Raw genomic sequence first — 23,974 nt, 5'->3', positions numbered from 1 at the left:
GGGCATAGGAAGGCCTCATGTCACATGCTTGCAGTTGCCCTCCTAAATCATATTTTGGCCCTATGAATAAGAATTGGCAGAAACCAAAAACTGAAGTCTAAATTTTCTGTAAATATATGTAAGATGGTATCTTTGGGAAGTAGGGCATATTTATTTAAAACCTTTTGACTCCTCTGCTCGACTCAGATACAAAACTTTCCATCAAAATTAAGAACTAATGGCAACCAGAAATAGAAATAAATTAAAATACATTGTAGGTACAAACTCAACAGCAACATTAAGTTGTTATGATAAAAAGAATTCCAAAATTAACTTCCAAAATATCAAAAACAGAAATGGGAAGCAAGCAAACTGAACAACCTACTAGCTGGAAGAATCTTGATCAAGAACTGAAAACAAATATAGTACAAATTTAGTGCCTTGGCCATACAGATTTAGAAGTATTAATAGCAAGATAAACAAGTCCATTTTCAGCCTCTTAGTAAAGTGTTACAGGTCTCACTCTCAGTCTATCACATTTGAGACACATTACTATGGGAACCGCAGATATCAAGTCTGTAATGATCATTGATTCAGTGGAAAGAAGGACTGCACACATGGGAAGCAAATGTATAATCGCCAAGGATAAAAGTTATTGCTGTTAGATCAAAACTTTACAATAAATACACTATTGAAATGTATATAACAGTATATACACAATAAATGAATCATTCATAAAAAACACATATTATAAGGAAGTGCCAGTGCAATTACATGCACAATGACAATGTGGACTTTTCCCAGGAAGAAGACACTCCCCCAGAACTCGGGTGGAGATTAGAAAAGGATCTCTTTTCCTCAGGATCCTACCTTTCTCCAGAACTTCACATTTCTCTTTCAGCTTCCCTGTTGTGCAAATTATAATTCAGCTCTTAAACACTCTCTGGAATGCTAAAAGATGACCAATTGACCATGCAGCCTGGTCCATTCAGAGTTTCATTACTTCTAAACCCACATACCTTTGTTGAACCAGTAAAGTTCAATAAAAGGTTCTAAGTAGGACATGTCCTTGTGAAATGTTATAATTGGTTCTTTTGATGGGTGTTCTTATGTGGATAGGAAAGATAAATGGATAATTCAAGCTGCAAATTGTTCTTGTCATCCTGTTCACTTTCTGCATAAGAAATATGGTCACTGTGTTAGATTAAGGATGTTGGTCCATCTATCTATTGAGCACTGTCAACTGACCACCTTTTGTTGTCCATGTCGATGAAGCATGAGTCAAGAATATCCTTGTGTAAAAGACAAATTAACTTTTTTAACACACTGGGAGAGCAAAATGGCAAGAATGACAGTGCCTCCCTTGTTTTCAAAATCCTGCAGAAGTTGGCCTCACTCAGTTCTTATTTAGGGGCAACACTGCTTCCAATGCCTTACTGTTCTTTCCGACATTTTGATTTACAACTGTGATGCAGAGGTGAGCAGCAAGCTTATGCTACTTATGATGTGCTGTGTTTGCAAGGATTTCTGAAAAGGGTTTGAAGGGGTTCAAGAAACAGGAAATGCTAAACCATGGTTTGTTTTAACCACAATCTTTGGAATAAGCCACAGCTAGTTGAGATCATACCACATGATAAATTAAAAGCAAATCATGTCGCAGCTTGGGGTAATAGATAAACGCAGCCCCTGTGATCACAGAGCCACAGAACTAGCTTGTCTGGTTTTATTCATACAAGCCTGACCAGAACCTTCCTGCTTTCATAGCCCAAAACTGAAGAGCACAAAACAAATTCAAACACAGTCACTGTTGCTATTCAGACGCATGCAATTACTGTATCATAGGAAGGGCTTTCCACCTGGCCAAATTGTTTGCAAAATCCAAGATTGCCCATACCAACTGAAACTGAGTCTCTAATCCCTGAACTGGAAAGATGGAAGGTTAAGCCTGAGATTTTTCTCAATGGGTTCAGCCATGGCTCTGAGGTCATCCATTGTGTGCTCTCCAGATGTTGCTGAACTTCCACTCCCAATAATTTCAGCCAGTAGGCCTGCAATCTGGAGTGGCTGGCATCAATATCCAGTTTCTATTTTATAAAATGCATTAGACTGAATCAGCCTGACACTCAACTACATGGCTTCCTGACATCTCAGAACATGCCTCACCTTAAGCAGTGCAACATCTGGATGGTCCTAACCACTGAGACTGAACCGAGGGAAGGGGCACAGGAACCGAGATCTCTCAGTCTTCAGACATTTGAAGGAACCGTTTCTTCACTAAAGAGAGGCATTCTATATATGGTCATGGGCATTTTATTCCATGGCTTAATCTCATGACTTCTGGGCAACTGAGAGATTCTACCTATACTTAGAGAATTCAGCCCTCCGCAAAGAACTTAAACTGCCACTGGGTCACACACACACGCTGGGGTGAAGAGAAAGAGGACTCTGTTTTGCCTCTGTAGAGCTCTTCAAAATGACCAAAATTTGCAAAGCACATAGTTGGTACTTTTAACTGTCTTTGTACTTTGTTATTCTTCTAGTGAAGTCTTAAAATACACAATTATTTCACTGTTCTGTGATAACAGTTTTCTAAGTTTTGATCGATCAATTGCCTACGGTATATTTTTGTCAGCAAATGCTAGATCAGCCTTAACAACAATCAGACAGTGCAGACCATATTGTCATCTTAATGTCAGCAAAAAATGGCATTGCCCACACTCCTGGATACTTGTTTGCCTGAACACTGGAGTATTTATCTTCATTATTTAAGCAAGCACAGCTTTTGAAGCATGAACGTGAACTGGTACTTTGAACTGGTTAACAATGGCCACAGTATAGCCAGTTCTTGTCCTGAGCCAACTGGTTGAGGCTCCCTAGGAAATGCCAAGTAACCAAAGGAGGAGATCTTATTCTGCATTTGGATTAACTAGCTTAACTTTGTTCTTCATGAGTATATAGTCCTGCACAGAGACTGGCATCTTTGAGAGAGGAATCCAAAGGAATTTAGCATCCATGCCTGCACTGTAATGAGTCTGTGGATATTTGCTCATTAAGGCATGTTCCATGCAGTTCACAACCAGTGAGAGGTTTGAATTCTGGCACATTTTAACTAATCTTTCTTTCTTTATTGCATCTGGGGAAAGAATAAAAGGGAGGAGAAAATATTTTCAGTAATAGGATTCACAGCTCTTGATTAAGTATTTTGATGTGATTATGATTCTAAAATATAAAGCAGTAAAGACAAATTGCATTGGATTGTTACATTAAATACATAGAGATACATACTAAGAGAGCTAACAAGGTCTGGCAGATTAACACATCATTTTGTTCTCTTATTCCACAAAGAATTCTGATAGTATGATAGGGTAAGAGGGAGAAAGAGGATTTCACACTTTACACATAAGCACAAATCAGCTCATTCCTTGGAGCTGGGCAAAATTATTGATGCCACACGTAGGCAGGATCCTCACTAGTGATTTATAGCATCTTCTGGCATCATCCAACTATAGCTGGGCTGATACTACAGTAATGAGAACAGGACTATAGTAATGCAATGGTGACTAGGCGGCACTAGAAGATGCTCTGAATTGTTACTGGAGAAATGGCCTTACTGCCAGTTAAGGGAAGGCAGTGGGCACCGAGATAATTTTAGAGCCTGGAATTCGTGGAGTTGGAGTCCACAGCTCTGAAGGTGCCAAGGCTGAGAAACACTGCTTTAGAAAAATACAGAACAGGCATCTGTAGCAATAACTATCTACATGACCATCCAGCTACCCAGAATGTAAATTGTTTTTAAAATAAAAATGAAATAGGTTGTCATGAATAGCCTCAACCCAGGTGCCGGTGATGAACCTGCTGCTGCTCCCTCCCTGAAGGTGGGTTGTGGGGCTCCGGAGCTTGGCCCTGAGGTGACTATCAAGCATGGGGAAGTGCTTTGGGGGCTAACGAGGGTGGGGAGATGGGGTGGCCATGTTGAAGGGGATCTCCCCATGGGCAAAATGGAGAGAGGGCATTTAAATGCTCATCACCTCAAAGACACTTGCAAGTTCCTTTCTGAACCAAGATGGGACAGATTCCCCTGACACCTGACAGCTCCAGAGTTTCTTTAGGCCCTTTACATTTTTTCATAGCTTACCTTCCTTGAGATAATGTTCACCATACTGCTGTTGGATAATGGGAGGAAGGCTAGTCCAAATGGCCATTTTTTCTTTTATGACCCGGATTCTATCAGAGAGCTCTGTTTTGAATAACCCAGGTTGAATACAAGACACTTTCACTCCAAAGGGCTTCATGTCCTGTCTGCAAAACAGGAAAAGACATCACCAGTAATTCAGTAATTTACACTAGATGGGTTTTTCAGAGAGAGAAAGTATCACTGAGTTTGGTAGCACCTGCTCTGACTAACAAATGTCATTAAATAGCTATTAAAAGGCATAAGCTTTCATGGGCTGCAGCTCCTGTCATCAGAGCTGTGGCCCATGAAAGCTTATGCCTTTTATTAACATTTGTTTGTCGGAAAAGGGGCTACCAGACTCTAGATTTTTTGCCAGCATAGTCTGCCACAGCTCTCCTCCTACAATGCTGGATCTGTGTCTGCACATTCCTGATGGCCATTATACTGGACTGCACTAAGGCTGGCTGGATGTTTGTTAATATTTAAAACTTTCTCTTCCCCCTTGGGACAGTACCGAAGAAAAGCCATTTCTTTCCCAATCTGATCCAACCGATTTAGGAAAAACAATCCTCTCCCCAAATCAGATTTCTCCTGCCCACATTCTCCCTTTTGCCATTACTTTACAAGTAAGAGAAGATTCAGTGTAGGTTAAAATCTTGACCCACTTGCAGTGAACTGCATATGGACGAGTCCCATGGGTCTCTAGCTGGTTTCTCCTATCCCCTCTGCCTCTGCATCTAGATGAGGGACCACTGCAAAGATCAGGAGTCCAATCCCTGTGCCCTTGCCTCCATCCAGCCATATCGTGATGTAAGTTTCTTGTGTACTGGAGCATGAATGATGGGATATGATGCTGACATTACAGCACACTCGGACTGGAATGAGTCTTAGGTATGATGAACCTTATTTTTGACTCCTGTCTTACCTTAAATTGTTGGTAAATGCTTCTGCTCCAAATTTGGATGGACAATAACCACCTGAACATATTGCCAGAACACCGCCAATGCTGGTTACGTTTACTATTCTTCCTTTGGCTTTCTTCACCAATGGAAGCATGTTTAACGTAACGTTTATGAGGCCCATCAGGTTGACTTCAATGGGGGCTCTAAAATGCTCAATCCTCAGCCAATCGGTTGGTGCTGATGGTCCCATGACCCCAGCATTGTTGATGAGGCCCCAGAGACCTGCAAAGGAACAAAAAACCCACAAAAAATAATTTATGACATCTGAATATAAAAATCATGTTCTGACCATTATGAAAAGCATTAAGAAAGATAGCGCAGGTACACACACGCACATACACACAGGTTGCAACAATCATAATCCAGAAATATTCATTGTTTTAGCAATGCATAATCTATTTATCCTGAAAAGGACTAAAGGATGTAAACAAACTGAAAAACTGTCCAGTGGAGGGTCTGAAAATCAAGCTCTATGAGGAGCATCACAGGAAGCTGCCATAATAAATGATACTTCTGGTCCATATAGCTAAGCATCACCTGCATTAACTGGCAGTGGCTCACCACAGTTTTTATAGCCCTTCCTGGAGATGTCAGGATTGATTCCAGATGCAAAGCAAAAGCTCTGTCACCACTGTTTATCCTGAAGAAGAGATTAGGGGAAGATGCCAAAGATCTGAAGGGCTGTTGGGCAGAAGAGAGACCAGAGAGATTCTTTTCAGACAGCTAGAACTAAGAAAGGGGGAGAAGCTAGCTAAACATGAGGAGGAGCTGCCCAATGATACAAGTTGCTTGGCAGTGGAACAAGTCCCTTTGGGTATGCCTTTGCTAGAAATATTGACTTCTTCTGCCAGGGCAATCCCCAAAGTGCTTTCTGGACACAATTTAAGATATGGGTGTTAACTTTTAAACAGCCCTAAATAGCTTAGCATCTGAACGTATGAGAGATAATCTCTGTGGTTTTTGACCTTCCCAGATATTATGGTATACAGGGCAGGCCTTTTTGAAGATGCTTTATTTACTGGTCACACACTCTCTCTTAGCCTTCAGCAGATAAGAGCAATTAAGACATTTTTACTGAGATTTTAATTTTTTCATTCTTTTTAATTTTATTTTGAATCTCTCTCTCTTTCTCTCTGAACATTCCATGATGGAAAGGCAGGATAAATGGAAAAAAATAACACTCAAAAGTAAGTCCCGCTATGTTCAACATTCCCTGTGAGGAGATTTATAATTGCAGTCTCACACCGTACTACCATTGATTTATTTAATCAATGTATATGGCTGCCCATCTTGCAACAGCAACACAGGGTGGCTAATACAGGGTTAAAAACTCAAATACAATTAAACAATAATATACATAATCTGTCTGACATTCCTTTTCTGTAATCTTTAAAACGTGAAGCTTGAAGAAAGAGGAAGAGAAGGAGGAACAGTTATTTCTTTAATATAAGGAAATAGCTATAAAATAGATATGGTGGATTGTTGGCAAGATGTAAGTCATGATTCTTGTGTCTATTTTACAGAAACACCACTCAGACTAAGTGAGCTTTTGGCTTGACAGAGTTTCTCTTGGACTGCCAGGGCTGAGTGAGGCCTAGCAAAATATAGAAACATATCCCAGATGCATCTTGCCTGTATAGGGGGACAGCTTTAAAATTTAGTTGTTGTTGCCACTATTGTCATAAAACTGGCTAGTAATGGCCCCACTCCAGTCTCTTGCCTTTTGGAATGTCCTCGGAGAAAGTCCAATATAAGTAGCAGAATAACTTCCATCAGCTTTCTCCATCCTGGTGCTTCAGTTCCCATCATTCCCAGCCAGCATGGACTTTGACATACTTGGGAACCAGCAAGTTCAGGAAGGTTATTGTGAAGCAAAGCTTCTGTCTTGTCCACAACCCCATTTCTATCCATCCCCTAAGGGTGCTGAAGCTCCAAAGTCTCAACTCCTCAACTCCATATTTAGTAGACAGAGGAAAACATCCAGGACAGGGTTTTACTGCTTACCATGTTCTCCTACTTCCTTCTTAACTTGTTCTGCTACTTGCTTGATGTTGTCTGAGTTTGTCACATCCAGCAGCACCGTCTGGAGTTTATGAGATGACTCCTCTTTCAGCTCCTTTGCTCCCCTTTCGGTCAGGCAACCACCAATCACTTGAAATCCTCGCCTGTCAAAGGTTAGAGCTGCCAGTTTTCCAAATCCAGAGTCACAGCCAGTGATGAATACATATTTCCCTTCAGGATCCACATCATCTAAATTCTCCCCATCTCTCCATTTCCACCATAAAAAGATGACAATTAACCATAGTAGCAAATGGTACCACATGCTAAGATTGTGCTCATCAATTTCCTCCTGAAATAAATATGAAAACAGAATTGCCCCGGGCATTAAATTCATGTCTTTCCCTTGACCCTGAACTTCCATAAATAAATAAATAAAGATGAAGGAAGGACCATGTCTGAGAGGCAGTAACTTCTCTCATAAAAGCCACAGTTAGCTAATAACTTTATTATGATTAATTAAAATGACACAATAGATCATACAAGTCCTTTGGACTTCTTTACCAGGCAAGATGTTTAAAAAGCAGAGGGTGGAGAAAAAGCCAGTAAATCTGAAAAATATGCTTGGTGTTATAGTGATGAGTTATGCTACACAGATCGACATAAGATAGTGCTTATAGTCTGAACATTACTAATGATTAATGGAGGAATGTGGTTTTGAACCAGCTTGTGCTGATCCACTCTGCTATTCTGCTCTATTAGCTATATTAATATTCCTTTCTTGCAGTTCAGTCCAGGCCTACATAATTTTCTCCAGAAATCTTCCAAATAGGGCTACACATTGCACTAAGCTATAACACTTGGGGTGTAAATACAGACAGTATGATTTAGTGTGTCATAAAACCTTAGCTAACTGTGGCTTATTCAGTTAGTCATGTTTAAGCAAAACAGGGCTTAGCACGATATGCAAACATTTGTTTGATCTACTCTGTACTTCCAGTCCATGTCCTGGGACTAATCAACCTGTAGTATATTTGAGGGCACAAAGTCATTGTGAATCATTACCTAATTCACACTCTGCGAGAAAGACATTACAAATTATTTATTTATTTATCTATCAATCAATCAAATGTATATGGCCACCCATCTCACAAAAAGTGACTCTGGGCAGCATACAACAGTCCAATAAAACCATTATATAATAATTATTAAAAACATTAAAAACTATAAAAACAGAACTAAAACAGAACTAAAACAGAAAAGGAAAATAATAATAATAGGTGAAGGGATGTTAATAATAGAGCCACCTCACTAGTTCACCTGTCCCCTGGAGTCCCCAGGCCTGCTGACATAACCAGGTCTTGAGGGACCTTCGAAAACTCAGGAGTGATGAGGCCAATCTCATCTCTGGGGGGCAGAAAGTTCCACAATGCAGATGCCACAGCAGAAAAGGCCTGATGCCTAGGGCCTGCCAAATATAGCTCCCTAGACGATGGAACCCATAACATACCCACTCTGCTAGATCTAGTGGGACAGGCAGATGAAATTGGGGAGAGGCGGTCCCTCAAATAACCCAGTCCCATGCCATGAAGGGTTTCAAAGATCAACACCAGCACCTTGAATTGGACCCAGAAACAGACTGGTAGCCAATGCAGCTCATGAAGCAGAGGTGTAACGTGTGTTCTACCAGAAACACACATAACTGCCTGCACCACCGCATTTTGCACCAGCTGAAGTTTCCGGATACTCTTCAAGGGCAGCCCCATGTAGAGTGTATTGCAGTAGTCCAACCAGGAGGTGACCAGGGCATGAGTGACTATGAGTAAGGCCTCTTGGTCCAGAATGGGCGCAACTGGCGCACAATACGAAGTTGTGCAAAGGTCCTCCTAGCCACAACTGTCACCTGCTCATTGAACAGGAGTTCTGAGTCCAGGTGGACCCCCAGGTTGCGCAGAGTCTGTTTGGGGCAGTGCAACCCCATCCAGAACCAACAGTGATATAATCCCAGAACCAGAGGGCCTCAGAACCCCAAGCCACTCAGTCTTGCCAGGGTTCAGTTGAAGCCTATTGTTCCCCATCCAGACCCTCACAGCCTCCAGACACTGGGATAAGACATCCATAGCATCACTTAAATCATCAGGAGCGGAGATATACAATTGGGTATCATCAGCATACTGATAATACCTCACTCCATGGCGATGGATGAGCTCACCCAGCAGTCTCATGTAGATGTTGACTAGGAGAAGAGAGAGCACCGACCCCTGTGGCACCCCAACAGAACAGGGGTCAAGGGCAGGATCTCTCCTCCCCAGTCACCACCAACTGGAATCGACAATACTGTGCTGCCCACCCCCAATCTTCTGAGTTGATCCAGAAGGACACCATGGTCGATGGTATTGAAAGCCGCCAAGAGATCAAGTAAGGCAAGGATGGATGTACTACCACCATCCTGCCCATGCCAGAGATCATCCAAAAGCGCGATGAATGCCGTTTCCGACCCATACCCAGGTCTGAATCCTGACTGAAAAGGATCCAGATAATCCACTTCATCCAAGGTCCTCTGAGGCTGTCATGCAACCACCTTCTCAATCACTTTCCCCAGAAAGGGGAGGTTAGATGCTAGACAAAAATTGTCCAGTATGATGGGGCCTAGAGATGGCTTCTTGAGAAGGGGGCGAACTAACGTCTCCTTAAGAGGTGAAGGAACAATCCCCTCACTCAAAGAAGAATTAACTATCTCTAGGACCTATGCACGTGACATCCCCCAGGCCACTTTCACAAGCCAGGAGGTAGAAAATACAAATAGGTAGCTAAGTCGGAGAAGTAATTTCTTATGCAGCGTCACCTCGGGATTTCACCAAGCAATTTTGGTTCCATAATTTACCTATCTATACCCAAGGCCAGTTCTACATCATTCCTAAGCAACTGTTAATTTGGACTTTGTTCTTCTTATTTGAACCTGGTTTCATAACAATCATGTATAGAGTCACTTCTTTGTGAGATGAGCAGTGGCTAAATTTGAAATATAAATAAAAATAAATAAATAAATAAATAAATAAATAAATAAATACAGACTTCACAGGAAACTAAATAGTTATGTATTTCAATAACCAACCCTGCCCAGGAAATTTTACTGTACAGGTAAAAAGGTAGGAAAACACCTATAAGTCACATTTCAGCACTAGTGCTCAGAGCCAACCAAACAGCCTCTGAGAAGACAATCCAACAAACCCCGCTCCTCTTCCCCTCTGCAAACAGAATAAACTATCGCTATCAGCTGCCCTTTCATGGCACCCAAAATCATCCACCTGAGGGGATTTTGAAGGCCAGATGTAGGAGGAGAGTTGAAAACAAAAAGTTGCAAAACAAAATACTCATCTTTTATACACTTACCCCAGCCATGCTGGCCTGTGATCTAGAGAACAAGGTGCCTATTTTGTATGCTGTCCCTGAACCAAGGAGCTGCCTGCTTGTCTTATCAATTTACTTCCTATTCTCTGAAGAACCCATTTTAAAAGCAGGGCATTGAGGACATAATGTTGCAGAACAGAACAGATGGATGTGGTTGTCGTCACTTCTTTAGTAATTCTGTTCACACGGAAGTTGAACCGCTTAACTGAGGATGCAAGAGTTTCAGAAAACATATTATTTGTTTGGTAAGCACCTGCAAACACTGTAAATCACTTTGACGCCAAACTTTATTCAGAAACTTTCTATGTCGTTTTTTTCACCCTTAAGAACAGGAATTTGGAATACGTCATGTCACTCACTATTTTAAATAAATTAACAACATTCTGCCATCTTTTCGTTTTTCACACTAATCTATCAATTGTGTTACAAATTACACAGATTGTTTATGTACCACGTTTCTACACAGCTTTTTAATAAAAAAAGGTTCCCAAGATCATATCTGTGCAATAAAATAATGATTTAAAAATAAAATAAAACTGAGACTCATCTTGAATACAAAACAATAGTTATAGCGCATCCTCAATTTAGATCTCTGACATGGTTCCTTCAAGCATACTTGGCTACAAATTCATCGCAACAAGTAGGTCCTTTCCCCAAGCTTTCTTAGGATGGTGGAAGTTACTGAAAGTATCTAGAGGGCTTTAGGCTGATGGAGGCTGGCAATACAATATATTAATTTAAATAATCAAGGCAGGTTTGTTGGTTTCATTACCTCATCACATTTGAAGGGACCGATAGGTTTGTAAGTACAACAGACCCTGCCTTTCTTTTCCCCTAGACAGGAAGAGAAAAAATGTAGCCTCGACTTCTCTGGACCAAAAGGCAGAGAAATGAGAGTGGGAGGAATTGCAATAAAATCCACCATGGCACTCCTACATTCTGATGCCATAACATTTCTAAAATAAAAGAAACTAACTACAAAAGATTACAAACTTTTTTCTGAAAACAACTACAGGAACTTGTTCTACTGAATTCCTGTTCCCATGTGTGCCTGTGGGGATTTCATTTGTGGATCAACAGAAAGTTCATTAAGCAGCAATAATTCCCTTTTCTCCCAAAATTCATCAAAAAGAATAATTTCGTGTTTAACAACCTTTAGGTTTTGCATCCCTCCACTAATTTACGAAAGTGCATCCATAGGTCCTGAAGAAACATCTTTAGTTTAATAGCATCCCCAGCAAAGGGATTTACAAATACACTTTAAAATATTTTAAGAATAATTGAACAGAGCCATTTCTCTCTTTCTTAAAGTATTTCATTTTGTAGAAAAGCTGGTATAATACTGCTGACTTACTACATCTATGGCCATGCTCTCTCAAAGAATTGTTACAAATCCTAGATGTTGTGACACCAACACCAGGAGAAAACCAAATTCTCTCCCTTGTAAGAGACTTTACATACTTGGTTCAGATTTTGGAAAGGGCACTCCAGCTGAACTGCTGAGCTCTGTAATTCCTTTAAATTATTATGAACTCTCTGTATTCTCTCTACTGACTTGCATTACTGTGTTAACAAGTTACAAGTCTGTTTACAAAGAGTATCAGTATGGGGGAGGGTGGAAGGTGGAAGTAAATTCAGGAATCCCAATTTCATTCTCATTTTGCTGATTCAGTTTCCAGAAGAAAATTCCAGAGAGAAATTAGGAGCTAGTAGGACCTGAATTCCTCCTGGAAAAAATGGAAATCAATTTATCTTCATGGCTACTTCATCTGTTGCTACTTGCAACTGCAGGAATCTCTATCATTTGTCTTTTTGGCCCTCCAGGGTAACAATAGAAAACCAAGAGCGAGCTCTAGTTGCACCAGCATGCTTTCCCATCTTGGGAGAGCAATCCCAAATGTACAAACTCTGGCAAAGTGCATCTATATAGAGAAATACCTTTATAGTTCTCCTAATTTTGCCAATCTGGCCAGGAGGAATCAAAGAAAAACAGAGTGAAAATAAATAGAGGGCTTAAGTTGCAATGTGATATCTGTGATATAGAACGGGGGCATCTTGCAGCCCATGAGCAAGCCAGAAAAATCCCAAAAGCTAGTGTTGGTCCAAATGATTAAACTTGCTAATGCGATTGTATTAACTATATCGAGGCTCTAGTAATTAAGTCTTCATCCTACCATCAAGAGCTTCATGCCATGCTCAGTTTGTCTCAGTCCTGATTTAGGGAAGAAAGGAAGGCTAACTGTCCAAGAAGGAGCCGAGCTTTTCTGAACATGGGGATAAAGTGACAGCAAGTCTTTCCACTCTTCTAGGTGAAAAGAAGTATTGATTAATGCGCTCCAGTGACTGGATTAACTCCCATGATCCTTGACCTGCTGTGCTGGAGAGGTTGATGCACTAGATCTACTGGATTCCTTCAGGGTACAGAAGCCTGAGGCTTTAAGCAGAGTTTAGTGATGTCACAAGACAAGGCCCAGTGATGTCACAAACCCCATAAATTCTTAGAGAGAACCACACAGATCAGAAAGCTCGAGAAAACTACATAAATAAATACAGCCAATTTATTCCTAGAAACACATATATATCTTCTCAAAATTACAGTTGTGCAAGTATACAGGCAAACCCACCCATAGCAACTTTTTTCTTCTATTCTCCAAAATTTTTTTCCTTCTAACATACCTTCCCCTGGGTTACTCCCAAATTATGGAGCACACTTTCTCAGGAATTGTGTCTGGTTACTACACTCTCTGGTTTTGGAAAGGGTGTCCAGACACTACTTTCTGACTTGGCCTTCTAAATTGTTTTGTTGATGCTTTAATTGTGTGTGTATTATTTAAACATGTTTTAATTCTGTTCTTTAAAAAATATTCCTGTATTTTATGTTGCTGTTAGCTGACATGAATGTCTTTGTTGGATGGAAAGATGGGATGTAAATCCAATTACCATTAAATTCCCTTTTTCTTGTCTCTAATTTTCTCATTATGATCTATGTATTTTGCAGTTGATGTCCCCCAGATATTAACCTATCCACACATCCAAATAAAATATGAACACACATTGTCCCTCAAGTGGGGAGGAGTGTCATGCATTTTATCCATCATTGCTATGGGTGACTTAAGAAAGGATCTGGAGTGTGACAGTACAAAAAACAGTGAGACAAAGGTGCTTAAATCATGCCCTGGGAACAAAGCAAAGCCAATGTCATGGGGTAAAATTGAGCTTATGGCGGTATTTTATGTTATAAATGATTACCATTATGTTATATATAACAAAGAACATAGTCCTAAATCAGCTGCTTGGGTCTTTCTTCAAACTCCCCTCCCCCTTCCTGATTCCTTCACAAACCTGAAGGCACATTTATTGAGTTGTATTAAAGCAGAATATCAAGGAGGGTTAACATATTTAAAAACATACAAGATGATCTTGTTCCATTCTCACCATCCCATTTACTCATTCTTTTCTTCACTTCTATCTTGCCTCACAGTAAGGAAGTGCTTCTCTGTTTGGCCTAGCAAACTACACAATTCTGCTACACCAGATTCACAATCAGTACCACAATCCAGAGCATCACCAGCTGAGCCCAAGCAGCCAATCCATGAAGCAGGAGACATAAGGTGGATGTGCTTCATTCCCTCCTTTCCTTAGCTTGCCTTTGAGGGCAACTGCTGCTGGTGCTTCTGCTGCTACACTCCACCCCTCCTTCTCTTCCAGTGCAATAACAAGAGTGTGGAGAAGGCAGAGCACATGGGGGAAGGGTGTCCTCTCTTTTAAAGTAGAAGGGAAGTACAGTGTGGTGAGGCTGGAGTGATATCTTTTAAGAGACCACCATCTAGAGCAGTGTTTCTCAACCTTGGCAACTCTAAGATGTGTAGACTTCAATTCCCAGAATTCCCCAGCCAGCCATGATGGCTGGGGAATTCTGAGAGTTGAAGTCCACACATCTTAAAGTTGCCAAGATTGAGGAACAATGATCTAGAGATTTGTGTGACTGGTCTGACTGCCCACACCAACCACACAAATCTTGGGCCTTCAAGCTCTTGAACAAGCTCAGAGCACAGACTGGCAAGTCTAGCTGAATTCCAGGGAAACCTTTCGGCAGGTGCAGGCAGAGGAATAGCCCCAATGCATTATAATTGGTTTGCAGTTATTATCGCACCTTCTTTAACAGACGATTTGAAAACAAACCCACTACTTTAGGAGATTGTTGTCCAGGGCTGGCCTCATCAAGAGATATACCAAGGCACCCTCCTTAGGCAACAAGTTTGAGAATGGCCTAATTCTGGTCCAATGCTGAAACGTGCTAAGATCATACAGCAACATCTAAACACAGATCCATTAATCAGATTTTTATCTATACTTAATATTTACTTTATTCCTCACAAAGATTTAATTCACTTTTTATAACTAGAAGCCAAATGTGAGATCACAAGGTAATGGAACTTATTAGAGGAATCATCCATGACTAACTGGTAGAGTGGTTTTTTGTGTGTGTGTGCCCTCAAATCAGTGTTGACTCCTGGCAACTGCCTGGACTGGTCCCTGCAGTTTTCTTGGCAAGTTTTTCAGAAGTGGTTTGCCCTTGCCTGCTCCTTCCTAGGGCTGAGGGAGAAGGGCTGGCCCAAGGTCACTCAGCTGGCTTCGTGCCTCAGGCGGTACTCAAACTCACCATCTCCCAGTTTCTAGCCTGGTGCCTTCACCAACCACTACACCAAACTGGCAGTTATAGGAGGAGATATCGCTAGAAGACTGATGCAACAAATACAGCTAACCAACACTCTTGGGTCACTTCAGGATAGGACTATTCTGAAGCTACTTGGCTTCCTTTTATTTGGCATGTTAATAAACAGCAATGGAACTGTTCATTCCCCTTGATTTTCTATTTTTGAAGAAATATACTTAAAAATACAACAAATATTTCTAGTGATTGCAAAATGGTGATACAACTCTTCCAAGTTCACCACCTATTCCTTAATTTTTGTATTCTGTAAAATGTACTACAAGTTATATTTTAATATGTTTAAACTTTAAAAAAAAGTTTCTGAAAAGCAGTATTTTTAGTTAGCTTGTAATAAAGGAATTAAGGGTCCCAAACACATAATGTATGATGGACATTTGACCCACAAACTGCCCAATAGTTAGCTCACACAGGCACTGATTATCCTACAGCAATAAGTAAACTTTTATATCAGAAATAAAATTGGTTCTTACCCTGTTAAACGAAATACTGTGAGCAGGTGCCATAAATGAAAAAGCTCTAGTCACAGCTTGTCTAGGAGAGCGTTTGGTTGCCTCGCTCCTCTACCAGATTGGAAACATTAAAGCATGAATTATGGCATTGCAAGGCAAATTGTAGAGCTAATTATTATGAATCACTTATGAGTCATGCCTGGGTTTCAATCTTCAAGAAACACGTATCAAAAGCAAGAATCTTATTCGTAGTCAAAACTGGGGTGGATAAGGAACTCTTCAGTAAGAGTTCTTATATTTTTTTCAGTAATTTTAAATAATTATTGCACTTGTATGCCACTATTAAAATGTGTTTTTCTCATGTAACTATTTTTAAGCTGTCGAAGGAGTTTTCTTATAAAGTGAAGGGTGGAATCCCAATAAAATAATAAATCTGGAAGTATTTCAGCATAGTTAGAAAACAAGGAAGGTGCCATAATATTGATCTTTTCTCAGAAATTCACTTTCCTTTCAGCGAATTCATTCAAACTCGAATTCATTCAAATATTTATAATTACAAATATTCTCTTTAGTGTGCATGTTGTATTTCAGACACAGTTAAATGCCTTCTGATCCCCTCTGCCTCTCTTCTATTGAGGCTACCATAAACACTTGGGGATGGGGATTTTAAAAAATTTTAAAAAGATTTTAGCTCCTAAGGGCCAAAGCAGTGACATCTCAAGAGGGAAAAAGGCGGCAACCTTTTTAGCTGTTTGAGTTGTTTGTTTAAGAATTAAGATGTGTTAAACCTAGCAGAGGTATTATATAAATATAGTTTATTATGTTGGGGTTTTTTTTAAATGAAAAAGTATTTTGCCACAGAAACTTAGTGCATGATCTGGAAAGCTTCAAGGAGATGTAAAAAAGGGCCTAGGAATATAAAAAAACAACAGAAGATTGCCAAATCCTGCTGTGAGGCAAACTTTGAGGCTTACAATAAGAGCTTTGCTGTTAACCCTCTTCATAAACTGGTTGGGTTTTCAAGCCCTCCAGCAGAGGTCAAAGCTAAGACCCTTTTTTGTCCAGAAAGGGTCATTCTGCGATGGTGTAGCAACTGGGGTGGGAGATAGGCAAAGCAATTGGCTGCTTCCTCCTCATGTAAGTACCAGCAATTCTGGAAGATCTCCCACATGATGTGGGAGGAAGAGGCCATCAACCACCTTTGGGCTCCTGAGTGACCAATAAGAAACTCAGTGACAGCAAGGGGAGCATCTTCTGTCCCTCTAGTAATTGCCCTAGATACATATGCACTGCTCCCTAACATGCTAGGAAGGAAATTTTACGTACGTTGGCTTATTGGCTGCAGCAACACTGTGTTTTTGCTTTCCTCACAGCAACACAGTCCTTGAATTAGCTATATGGTAGCTAGAGCTTTGGGACAGATTTGTTTTAACAACAAGTGGGTACAAGACACTATACAACCTGGGAAAGGAGTTCTTCATAGCAGAGCAGAGAACTTGGGATTAAGATTGCAAACTAATTTAGTGGGCTGGCACGTTAGGACAGAATGATGCGACCAACTCATATAGGGACACAGCCAGAGTTTGAACCTTCTGGAAGTTGTTGTCCAAAAGGTGGGACATGTGAAATGTGGCTGATTTCTGGAACACTGCCTCAAGTGCACCAAACCCTTGTATGTTGTAACCAATGGAGTTCTGGTCCCAATATTTCTTATTCCAAATGTAACATGAGGTTGTGTGGTTTACTTTCACTCTCTGGATGCTCACCCGGTCACGTCTGTCATTTCTACCTTATTAAATGCTGCCAGTGCAATCCAATAATCAAAATTTCCAGTATGTATATAACTTGGAATTGAAAAGATCTGCTCATATAATCTGGAAACAGTATATCCAGAACTGCAGACAATCCCTTTCTTCTCTTTTGCTCACAATAACTGTTGTGGAAAGAAAAATGAACATTCTAGGGGGAAAGTCACCTTAGTTTCAGCTTATTACATTCCTACTTGTTACTCAGCAGCAACAGTGGGGACAAGGGTGTGGCTTTACTACTTAGAACACTGGGTCAGTGATTTTGACACATGACATTTGCTTCTTCTTGCACATGAGCTAAACATGTAATCAGCACAACTGCTGGAACACCATTCCTTTATGAAAAGAAATGTCTTCAGTGGACATGACATCTCAGATACACAACAAAAAGGTGTACAGGACATCCAAGGTAGCAAATGTTTTATTTTAACCCCACTTTCCAACATGGTGAGGTACAGGTGTCTGCAGGTGAAGGGGGCAAGGGAAGGACAGATGAAGAAATATGCTTTGCAACATCATGACACAAGTGATGGGATCTACATACTTGCATGCAACATCAAGACTCAGCCACAGAAGTCTGGGGTTTGCATGATATTTAAAGATTCTTATTTATTTATTTGAATTTATAAGCTGCCCAACTCCAATGGACTCTGACAGATGGCTAAACCCACTGCTCTCCCCATGTTTTGAACTGGTCTCCAGCCCCAACCCATGTGGGGGGGGGGGAACGATTGATGGATGTTTTCCCACTGGCAGGGAGATCACCAGTGGCTCCACCTTAAGTTGTCCTACAGCAAACTGTTAAGATGGCACTGCTGTCCAACCTATTGAGGCAGTGGAGCACCCTCTTGTGCCACTTCATGGCCTGGCCCTTTGTGAGGCAGCTGCTGGCAGTGCGAGGCCTTCCCAAGGGCGGCAGGGGCGGTGGAGGGCAGGGCAGCCAAATGGGCAGAGATGGGAGGAAGACAGGTGGGCGGGAGGAGTTGAAGTGGAGGCAAGCGAGGCATGAAGTCCTGGCCTAACAATCACAACTGGGAGTACCGGAACTGCCATCACTAAGCAGTGCAGTCCTGTGATGTTTTACCTAACGATTGTATTGCTTAGTGATGGAAATTCCAGTCACAATTAGGGTTAAGCAAGAACTACCTGTAAATGGGGCATATAGCAAGGATGGTGGAGGGAGAACGCTACCTTCACATCAGGTTCAGTTAGTTGGCCTTGGCTACGGGCTGGGGATGAAGGAAGGCTGAGTCACCTGGACGTGACCTTAAAGAATTATCAGCCAGGCATGTTCCAGCTGAAATGGGAGGAGGGACCAGATTAATAAAAGTCCTAATTTAGCAAATCCACTGGCATAAACTACTACATTTATTTAGAGTTCATTTTGGTTTGTTTCTTTGGTGGCTTAACGTGTTGTGTACACCCAGCTGATTTGGTTAGCTTATGATTCAGAGTCCTATGTCACCTCAGAAAAAGGATTAATTCAATAACCAGGTTAAACATGTTGTGAACCTAGGCTATAGTGTACCATGAAGGCCAGCCAAGTTTATTTAGAGTGAAGTACACATATGGGTATTGTGAGAATAAAATAGCAAAGAAGATGCACAAACATAGTACCCCAACTCTTAAGGGAATATGGGTTATCTTCCAGTGTTGGCTTTGCTGTGTAATAAATGAATATGCAAAACTAGGATAAGTCCCAGTTAGTTGAGGTGGGGGAGAAGAAGGAAGCGCGAGCAAATGAAGTTAATTTTTAGAACTTATTTGGGGGTCCTCCACAGTGCAAATTTGTCTGAACATCACTAGGAAAAAGGTAGGTTCTTGACTGTCTTTTCAGCTCCAAAAAAGTTCAGACTCTATTTGCATCACGGCCATTTGGAACTGAGAAAGCACCCCTTCGGAACTACCCAGCTCCCAGCCACCATCTCTTCGATGTCCTTCTATCTATCTATCTATCTATCTATCTATCTATCTATCTATCTATCTATCTATCTATCTATCTATCTATCTATCCATCCATCCATCCATCCATCCATCTAGATCTGGGGACAGAGAGGTGACAAAATCTTTTCACGAATCCACCGAGAGAGGCAGACCTGCCCCGGGACACGTGTGATGCTCAGACCCGGTTACCTGGTTAAGGGAATGACCTGTCCCTGGTCCCCGCCGTCCTGTGAGGACCTCTGACCCTAACTGACACGCGGGGAAGGGAGGGCACGGGCTTACCTGCTCCGTTCGCTGCTCTTCATTCATCTCAAGACCTTGGGCTACTTTTAGAGCAGGTTCTTTATAGAGGAAGAATAGGATACTCTGAGAATATTTATAGAACAGAGGAGAAAGCCCCGGGCTTCTGCGGGGTCACGTGACCGGCTGCCTCGACCGCGGAGCCCGCAGCGAGACGGCGGGGGTGGGCGTCGGCCGCCTCACCCAAACCTCAAGGAAGGTGGGGGAAAGGAGGCCGTCCCTGCAGGCTTTCCTCCTAAATCTCTGTATAATTGCCACGTCACAAGTCCCTTTATTATCCTTAGCCCGTTGTCCTGTTGTCATAGTTCTCTGCCACGATTTACTTCGCAAACAGAAGCCGGAGTTTGAGGGACGCGACCGGCAACTGCGATCGCCTCCCGCCTTGTCTCGGCCCCACTCCGCCCTACCTTAAAACCGCAATACAACCCTGGCAGCTTTCCTCGGCCAGCCCGGCCTCTCTGATGGGGAGCGTTGCCTCCTGCAATACAATACGAGTGCAACGGGCATTAATTTTATCGCAGCACACCGACAGTAGAGTTTTTTTTTAAAGGCCTACAAGTTATTTATAAAATAAGAAGGACTGGACTGGCATGAGTCATGGATAATTTTACTGCCACCTCCTGTTTTGGGGTAGGCGTATTTGTGTCCAATATCACTTGCATGTCAGTCTTCCCTTAGTATATTTTTACAAGCAGCAATCAGTTTACCTCCCGAAATCTTTCCCATGAAAATGAACAACTGGACAGTTTCTTCTTCTTCTGTCACCAAGTGGGTTAATCTGTTGTTTTCCTTAATTGGTTAAAAAAAAAAAAATCAAATGCTTGAGCAAAGTAGTTGGGCATAAATGAATGGGCAGAATAAATGGCTGGCTGTCAGCCTCACCAGATAGAGCAAATCAGGACATCAGCTCCACAGGGAGGCTAAAACTACTTTTATTGAAAGTGGCTATTGTAACAGAATCCTGCACATTTGATTGGGCTGTGCCTCCTCCCACTTATACTCCAATGAATTAGGGAGGCATCTATTATCTTGTTTCTCAGGACTTGAAAAAAAGGTTCCAGCTCCTTTTGCCTAGGTAACAGTTCTTGCATAATTCCATCAAGGCCATCTTCCTTAATCTCTACATTGGCTGCTTTGTATCTCAGATTACAAACTTTACAAAACTAATCCAGACCCCCTCCAGGCTATCGTAGTCAGGATGGCTGGGGATAATAAAAACTATACAGTAGAGCAGGGTTCCTCAACCTTGGCAACTTGAAGATGTGTGGACTTCAACTCCCAGAATTCCCCAGCCAGCAGGTTGAGGAACCTTGCAGTAGAGGACCAAGAGGGAATTAGGCTAGAGGCCTACTTATTTCCTTTAAAAAATGAAAGCTGGGAATCTGAAGATTGTGGGTCATTGGAGGATATCCTAACTGCAGTATGAACATATAATATTTGCTTGAGATCTGACTCACTATGATCCAGAGGCTGATTCATATGACTGAAAACAGAATATCCATGAAGAACTAATTCATATTCCTCTCCTCTATCTGGTATTCTCTAGATGTGGTGGGCCTCTAATAATGTTGGCTAATAATAATGGATGTTAAAATCCAATCCTTCTGACGGGCACCAGGTTGGGGAAGACATAAATATCACGTTAGAAGAGATTGACTAACACAGAGATAAAAGTTACCACAGATGACATGCGTAGCATTACTCATACCATGTGAGGTAATATACATGCACCGGTATCTTATCTGAGTCAGGTGAGTAACCCAGTATAGAAAGACACCTGAGAATCTGGTGACTGTAATCCAATGAACCTATTTTTAGTTTATGTACCTTCGTCAGCTTCAGAATTAACCAGAACATTCATCATGCACTGATTGTTCATAGAGTTAATGAATATAAGCAAAAGGGGATTGAGGCAGGAAGTTCCTCTTTGTGATTAACATGTGGTGACTTCATTATCTGTACACACCTTTGATCCATGCACTTTGGATAGGTGTAATAGCCTTTGGTTGAATGACCTTTGACCTTACAAAGGCAAGGTGCCAAACCTTATATAAAGCCCTGTGTGTATAAACTTACTACGCACAGAAAGCATATGTACATTTTGTAACTGTTAGTAACGCTCAGATGAAGGAGCATAATCACACCTCTATGATCTCTAAGCATTCATTCCGGGCTCTGAAAAAGCCACTAGAACATGAGATGGGGCCATGTGGGATCCTTTGTCTTGTTCATGCGCACATATACATACACACACACTCTCCCACACATCGCAATATTGGAATGGGGATAGATAATCAAATGGAAATACTGTAGATCAAGGGATGGTCCTGGAAAGAAGAAACAGTAGCAGCTCCAAGAAAAACTAGAAAACTAAAGAGAAAAGAGGAGGCAGGATCTCAACAGCTCCGTAGAAACAGACAATTTATGCATGATTTGCTGGCTTTGGAGGCACTTCTAAAAACCTGGCTTTCAGGATGTAGCACATTTTGAAATGGTTATTTATTTTTTACCAAGCAGAGCTAAGGGGCGGGGGGCGGGGAGGAACTGCAATGGAAGTTGGTGATCTGACCACGGTACCTTGAGCTTATTACTTTGGGATTGTATTTTCTAAACTTCTTACCTGCAATGGGCTATCGCTGCAGGGCACTTTGGGAGGGGCACCTCTAAAGAGGATTTGCTGCATTGGTGGTGGTGACTTTGGGGATTAGGTTTGTCCAAGCCTAGTGGCCTTATGGTGGTCTCTCTCTCTCCTGTGGAGAGGGATTTCTTTCAGCTCCATCAGATAGGTATTGGCACAAGCCATCTCAGAGCTTGAAAAAGAGTCAGAAACTGAGCCCAAAATTTCAGTTACTTCAGGATATAATAGTGTGTGGATTTCCCTGGAAGCGAGTCCAACTCAGCGTAATGGAACTGAGCGTTGGGTAAACATAGGCCGAGTCAGATTACACACACGTGGAAAGATAAACAACTTTCGCCTATTCAAATAAGTTCTAAGAATTCCTCATTTAATCTATAAAGTGGCATGTGCCATTTTTGCCCATTTCAAAAGATACTAATGCTACCAAATCTGAGCTGCAGAAATCCAGGTGGTCACAAAATGGCAGCAAAAAGTTAGTGCTTTCTGTATTTCTGTGCTGCCATTGATTGCCCAGTGTTTTCTCAGCATAATTAAGGTGTTGTTTTGACCACTGAAAGGCCTACATGGCTTTGATCCTAACTGGACAATAAGACCTCCTGAGGGGTCCCTTTCAGAGACGCTCTTGTTTTTGGAGTCCTGCTTATCAGGATATGGGAAAAGGTGGTTTCCCCAGGTATTTATTTCATTCCCCGCTCCTCTGTTTAAAAAAAGTGCGAATGCACCCATCTTCAGTAAGGTCTTTTGAATGTTTTAAGATGATGCTAGCATCTCTATATCCATGTTGCTTGTGTTATCTTTTATTGTTGTTGCTTTAATTTTTTGCTTTCATCCTATTTTTTTTATTCCACCTTTCTTATTTTTTTATAAATAACTCAAGGTGGCGAACATATCTAATATTCCTTCCTCCTCCTATTTTCCCCACGATGACAACAACCCTGTGAGGTGAGTTGGGCTGAGAGAGAGGGACTGGCCCAAAGTCCCCCAGCTGGTTTTCACGCCTAAGGCGGGACCAGAACTCACCATCTCCTGCTTTCTAGCTTGGTGCCTTCACCACTAGACCAAACTGGCTTTTCCTGGGTTGCTGGCTATTTTCATTGTGCATCCTGGAGCAAACAGTGGGCTATAAGTCAAATGGAATCAAATCAATAATATTAAAGGAGAAACATGGATCCCTCCATTCAACCGTTTCTGTCTGATTCTGAAAGCCGGTGGTGAAATGGCAGGACAACTAAAATTGTTATCCAAAAGATTATAAAAAGAACAAGAGAAATCAAGGAACTTGACTGAATTCTTTCTGCACTTGCTGACATGAGGAGTTTGGATAAACCAAAGGAAGCCTATGCAGCCTAGAGGGGATATTGAATTCCAGAGGGGGTAAATTCTCCCCTAGGGGAGAATGTGAATTTTGGATCTCTGCTGGGGGCGAGGGGGTGGGGTGTAAAATGTCAAAAGACTTTAAAAGAAAACAGGAGCTTTGCAATAAAAGTTGGCTGGCTAATTGTTCAAATGCTAGATGAAAACATGAGAATGGATATGCTAATTTTCCCAACAGAACACGTGTTTTTTAACCTTAGTT

General features: G+C 41.5%; 1 protein-coding gene across 2 annotated transcripts; it reads right to left on the bottom strand.

The window, feature by feature from the left end:
- Positions 1 to 612: 612 nt before the first annotated feature.
- On the bottom strand, positions 613 to 20,123 carry DHRS9 (dehydrogenase/reductase 9). 2 transcript variants are annotated; one of them, XM_015890197.3, is made up of 7 exons: positions 19,743 to 20,123; positions 15,730 to 15,819; positions 10,507 to 10,729; positions 7,120 to 7,465; positions 5,079 to 5,337; positions 4,115 to 4,278; positions 613 to 3,112 (listed from the first exon to the last, which is right to left on the bottom strand). In XM_015890197.3, exons 3-7 carry the CDS (start codon positions 10,513 to 10,515, stop codon positions 2,886 to 2,888), a joined length of 1,005 nt encoding a protein of 334 aa, XP_015745683.1. In that variant the 5' UTR covers positions 10,516 to 10,729; positions 15,730 to 15,819; positions 19,743 to 20,123; the 3' UTR covers positions 613 to 2,885. The 2 variants fall into 2 exon arrangements, with proteins under 2 accessions (XP_015745683.1, XP_007421904.1); XM_007421842.4 differs by lacking the exon at positions 15,730 to 15,819.
- Between the last annotated feature and the right edge of the window lie 3,851 nt (positions 20,124 to 23,974).

The sequence above is a fragment of the Python bivittatus genome, unplaced genomic scaffold, assembly GCF_059951505.1.
Source record: "Python bivittatus isolate LINGU-HERP-01145 unplaced genomic scaffold, Pbiv_v1 ctg000480_np1212, whole genome shotgun sequence".
In the NCBI taxonomy this organism is placed as follows: domain Eukaryota; kingdom Metazoa; phylum Chordata; class Lepidosauria; order Squamata; family Pythonidae; genus Python; species Python bivittatus.
Note: the sequence above shows the minus strand (reverse complement) of the source record. Positions and strands in the feature narration are given on the sequence as shown.